The 5,319-nt window shown below is 35.8% G+C and overlaps 2 protein-coding genes across 2 annotated transcripts; one reads left to right on the top strand and one right to left on the bottom strand.

The window, feature by feature from the left end:
* Window positions 1-626: 626 nt before the first annotated feature.
* On the top strand, window positions 627-3,522 carry LOC131661144 (uncharacterized). Its single transcript, XM_058930575.1, has 7 exons — window positions 627-947; window positions 1,043-1,069; window positions 1,202-1,300; window positions 2,004-2,124; window positions 2,658-2,973; window positions 3,068-3,122; window positions 3,207-3,522. The coding sequence occupies exons 1-7, from the start codon at window positions 828-830 to the stop codon at window positions 3,279-3,281; spliced, it is 813 nt and encodes a 270-aa protein (XP_058786558.1). The 5' UTR covers window positions 627-827; the 3' UTR covers window positions 3,282-3,522.
* Window positions 3,523-3,566: 44 nt separating this feature from the next.
* Window positions 3,567-4,597, bottom strand: LOC131661145 (uncharacterized). Its single transcript, XM_058930576.1, has one exon. The coding sequence runs from the start codon at window positions 4,321-4,323 to the stop codon at window positions 3,727-3,729; it is 597 nt and encodes a 198-aa protein (XP_058786559.1). The 5' UTR covers window positions 4,324-4,597; the 3' UTR covers window positions 3,567-3,726.
* Window positions 4,598-5,319: the final 722 nt, after the last annotated feature.

The following is a 5,319-nucleotide window of genomic DNA, read 5'->3' as shown; positions in this document are numbered from 1 at the left end:
TAATGAAAAAGAGGCTTTTAGGTCAGGCCAGACTTTTGAAAAGACCAGGTCAGACTGAGAAAAAGAGCTTATAGTAAGTCATAGGTCAGACTCAGACCCTTGTAAATTTATCGTAGACTAGACTCAAATCTTAGACCATCTCCAACCATGGTTCTTTCATACCGTTCGCCAGCTTGGAGCATTGGAAAATGGAAAAAACATTGCCAACTGGAAAACCATTGCTTCACAATGCAACTTTGCTTTGTATTATTTCTTCTTAAAATATATATATTGTGGGATCCAATATGAGATAAAATTGAATATGAGTGAAATATTATGATAAAATATTAATATATAATGTAAAATTGTGGGACCCAAATAGATTCTTTAGAGTTGCACTGTTGGAGCTAAAAATTGAATGAGTTCCTTTAAGATGATGTGGCTTGGTGGGTCCCATAAAAAACCAAAAAATGAGTAGCATCATTGGAGATGCTCTTATAAAGTCTAACTTAACTTAGCCTATTCCCACCCCTAAATTAACAACACAAGGGGGTGGGGGTAAGATTTTCTCAAAATGAAAACACGGTGTAGATAGTACTATCCTTCTTAATAACATTGAGGCCCATGATTTTCCATTTATGGACGTGAGGCCTGCTCATCCTATGGTCGAGGAGAACCAGAAGAAAGAGAGAGAGGTTACAGAGACAACCTCGGCGTGTTCTCTTACTACCTCAAAATCAAACCTTAGTCCACGACAAAACTCTTCTCCTTAAACCACATCATCGTATAACGCTTCAGATTCCTTCCAATACTCATAGCAAATTTCAAACGCTTTTGTTTCTGTCGATATGCAAACAACGCGATGGCGAAAATTTTTGTCCATGAAGAATCACATTATTCCATCCGTTGAGCATTTCTCAGCTTTTCATTCTACCCCGTGCTCCTGTCACAAATGGAAGAGCAATCCTGTGAGTTTTTTGTTTTGTGTGTTGTGAATTTGTTACATTTGTCTATTGGAATTGTTTGGAAACTAATGCAATGTTTTTTTTTTTTGTTCTTGCAGGATATAAGAGGACAACAACCATCTAAGGTATGCTTTGTTTGCAGCATTTAACTTTAGAATGGAAAAAAAATCATGACTATTTAGATTCATTTTCTGTTGGTGATGTGGTATATAAATGTTGATATAGTTCTTCACTGATGATGGAAATTTTAATTTCAGAATCAAATCAAATTTGTAACTCGTCAAAAGCGCGCTGATGCAAAGAAAGCTCTAAAAAATCTCCTTTACAATAGTGGATCCTCAAGATTTTCATTTGAGGTATGCTTTCTACAAAGAAACTGTCATTTTATGTTACTATTTGGATTAGGATTATCTTTTGTTTTATTTACTGTTGCAATGATTGCTTAAAATTTGTTGATGATGTGCACAAAGTTTGTGGATTAAATTAAGGTGTACTGCAGTTGCAAGAATTTGTTAGCATTAAGATAATTGTAGTAATGTTTATGCTATTGAGATGGGATTTTCTTCATGAATTTGTTAGCAATGGCTGCAGTAGTCATAGATAATGAGGGTAGGATGGGCAATGCTGAGCATAATTAAGAACAAATACACACTGTCTCTGTGTGCCATAGCGCGCGCATGAATCCGTGCTACACTGCTACGAGGATGGAATAATACTAGAGTTTTTGACTGATCATTGCAATTTAAAACCTGAAAAACACATGCTGAGTATAGCCCTTCAATCAATTTATATATTATTCGGAAATAAAGTAAAGGTCTATCTCCCTGATGCTGCAAGCAGTCGCCACAGATTTATGTCCTCGCACTATCTATTGTTGAGACTAAGAGGCCAATGAATTCAGTTTTGTCTTAAAAAATGCGACTTGTCTGTTTTCGGACATTTGCACAATGTTTTTACTTTCACCTTGATCATCATACTGTGGTCTACTTTTTATATTTTATATATTAGAATTACTGTAAAAAATGCGAAGGCAGTGTTTTATGGTGTACATTCTCGTAGGACAAAGAAACAAAATGGAAACAAGATGGAAACTCCAGTGATCGTTCAAACAGCCATCCCAATAAAGGACAACCAAAGTCCGGTCAAAGATTTGGTGGAAAACCACAAAAGAAAACTAAGCGTGAGTTCCTTTCAATTTGCGGATTCTTTTTGCTCCTTTTCCTTTCTCATTGTCAATCACTTGTCTGTATTAGTTAAAATTTCCATTTCTGGTTTAAGTTGGGGATCTGGTAGCATGTTAATTTGATGAAACTGAACAAAATCCAATATGGTTTTGAAACATTACAAATACCCCTTGGAATTGTGGCAAATTCCTGGTTAATTCATATTCTGGAAACTATGAAAGTGCACACATTTTAATAATTACGACTTGGTACACATTTTAGTAATCACACTTTATTATTTGTACATTTTAGACAAGCAAATAATCCGAACATAGATTAAAGGTGTTTTGTAATTCGAACATGCTCGTTTGGTTCTGCGTCCATGGTTCTAAAATCATATCTGTAGTGTAAGTTTTGGAATTTTTTTACAAGTAATGTAAAAGCTACAATGTAGATGCTTTTCCAAAGTCTCATACATTCAATGTTACATAACACCAAACACACACCGAATGTTCATTTTCCTAACTATTGATCTCCATTGTTTATTCAGAAAAAATCAGAAGAGAAAGTTTTTGTGAGGACGTTGATGGCCATCCTGAACAGATATTTCATGCAACATTTGGTAACCGATCTTATACCTGGTCCTACAGCAATATGAGGGACTCTTCTTCTGAACACCCCGCATACGGCTTTGAATGGAGGGAACAGACAAATTGGACAAACACAAACAAATGGAAAAGTGCAAGCGATGATGAATATGACGTTAATGATAAAGATGATTCATGCTTTGTAGGATCAAGTTCTGATAGAACTATTCTTGGTTTGCCTCCAACAGGTCCATTAAAGATAGAAGATGTTAAAATTGCGTAAGTGCTTTTGGCTTCTTGTTTTATCCAAGGTCTTGTACTAGACATATCATACACATTACAAATTGCTGATATCTCTTCATTGCCTTTGCAGTTTTCGGTTATCAGCTTTAAAATGGCATCCTGATAAACATCAGGGCCCTTCACAGGTTAGTATAAAATACTTGTTTAACCCATCTACCTCTTAAACAAATGTCAGGCACCTAACCCACTTAACCTTGCCGCTAATGCAGGCAATGGCTGAAGAAAAATTCAAACTATGTGTAAATGCTTACAAAACATTATGCAATGCTCTCTCCCCAGCTTAGAAGACACAAGATGGCTTCTCAAAGCTTCCTTAATCTCCATCAAAGCTGGTCACTGGTGTAGCTCTATATAGGATCAAATTCAATTGGTTGTACCATTATAGTATAATAATCCTAAGAATTATATTATTTAGGCTCTGTCTGGTAAAATTAGTCGATAGCGGATAAGTTAGTTTATAGCTGATGACTTATATAAAGTGGTTTCTTAATAATTCATTTGCTTATTGCAATTTACCTCTTTGATGGAAAAAGACTGATTAAAAAATTGCACAAGAGTGATTTTCATTTCAGAATTGACACTTAAGTGGAAATGAATTCAATCATACAGATCAAAACAAAAACAAGCTAATGCTACAATTAAACTAACCTCTTTCTCTCTATCAAAATATGATAGTATTACATTACAAAGCATTTTTAACTTAAACTAAAACAACCCAAAATGACAACCTCAAAAACAAAGAAGAACAACAGAAGAAGATATCATAAAACCATAGATCAAGATCAAGAACCCAAAATGAAGAGCCCAATTCCTCTTAAACTTCCCAAAATAACTCTCAGGAGGTTCCTGATAATGAATCTCAAACTCTTCATCCCCAATAGCTTCATAATCACCCCCACCACTCAACCTCATTTTCATATCCCTAAGCTTCTCAGTAGCCAAACCAAGTGTAAGCTTGTGACACCTCCTCTGATACTTGAACCCATTAATGCATCTAAGAGTCTGCGCCACGGAGACATAGAAGATGAGGTGGGCCATGGAGAGAAGCGTGATGGGGATCCAACAGTGACGACATTGAAGACGAGATGAGGTTGACTGTGCCATGAAGAGTAGAGTGAGGAAAATGAAGAAGATTTGGAATAGCTTGTGGAGTTCCTTTTTTTGAAGGTCAATGGAACGTTTCTTCTCGAGGGTTTTCTCGAAATGGAGCTGGATGATCGTGTTCAGTGCTTGGAAAGCTGTTTCTCGTGAAACTACTTGTTGTTGTTGTTGTTGTTGTTGTTGATGATGTTGTTGAAGGTGGTGGTTGTTTTCGTAGTCTGCCATGATTAACGGTAACAAAAGAGAGAGAGAAGAAGAAGAGAGAGATGCTGTGTTGTAGTATTATTGTTGTAGCTGTGTTGTGAAGTGTGTGTTGTCTGGACCCGACAATAACGTTTGGAGTTTATTGGAATGTTGTGTACCAAATTTAAAAGGTGAAATTAATATTACACTCAAAAGCTGGTGTTGTGTTTGTTGTGTGACAGTAAGTTTTTGACAGGGTGTCACGGTAATTTGTGAAGTCAAAGAATGAATAAAAATGAAGATGGTTGGGGTGTAGGTACATTTTAAATTCCATTCAATTTGTAAGATGCAATGCAACTATTCAAGAGTTAAAAGGAGTGATAGAAGAATGAGGAGTGGGTGCTTATCCCAAAAAATATTAAGTGGAGTGAGGTGAGGTGAGTCCGTGAGTGGGTGAGTGAAAGTGAAACTTTTTAAACTTGGCATGGACAACTGCCATCAAAGAGGATTCAGATTTGCTACCGAATGATTTTAAAAAGTGTTTTTTTTTTTTTTAATATTTTATGCATTACTTCTTCCACCTTAAGCGTCGGAGAAGTACCTTATGAAAATTTTAAAATGTTTTTATGAATATAAAAGTGTTTTTTATATGTATTAATTTACATCAAATATATGTTTAATTGCCGCCAGCCCTGAATTGACCGTTTTTGGGTCGCTATGTTCGATTTTTCGAGTGGTTTATGAGTTTGATGATTGTTTGTTGTTGTTTGATGAATATTGATGAGAAAAATATAATTTTGATTATTATGATTAAGTATATGATGAATGCCTCACGAGGAGGAAATTGTTGATGTTGCGATGTGCGGTTCGGTGGAATAATTGATGTGGTCTTACTATGGCGATGAGTATTGATGTTGTGTTTTAGGTTCGAGAGGAACTAGTGACGAGTATTGAAATTGAAGGTGGGGACGAGTATTGCATATCTTTGTGTAGCATTCATGCATCATATATATTGGAGATAGGTAGGACTTCGGTCTA

The sequence above is a fragment of the Vicia villosa genome, linkage group LG3, assembly GCF_029867415.1.
Source record: "Vicia villosa cultivar HV-30 ecotype Madison, WI linkage group LG3, Vvil1.0, whole genome shotgun sequence".
Taxonomy (NCBI): domain Eukaryota; kingdom Viridiplantae; phylum Streptophyta; class Magnoliopsida; order Fabales; family Fabaceae; genus Vicia; species Vicia villosa.
The sequence above is the reverse complement of the archived record's forward strand: the minus strand, read 5'-3'. Positions and strand labels throughout refer to the sequence as shown.

Excerpts from the sequence above, each read along its gene's own strand:
- LOC131661144 (XM_058930575.1), top strand. The coding sequence starts at position 828 with ATGCAAACAACGCGATGGCGAAAATTTTTGTCCATGAAGAATCACATT. Across the intron at positions 2,125-2,657 it reads ACCACAAAAGAAAACTAAGC|AAAAAATCAGAAGAGAAAGT; the intron begins GTGAGTTCCTTT and ends TTGTTTATTCAG. Across the intron at positions 2,974-3,067 it reads ATAGAAGATGTTAAAATTGC|TTTTCGGTTATCAGCTTTAA; the intron begins GTAAGTGCTTTT and ends TTGCCTTTGCAG.
- LOC131661145 (XM_058930576.1), bottom strand. The coding sequence starts at position 4,323 with ATGGCAGACTACGAAAACAACCACCACCTTCAACAACATCATCAACAA.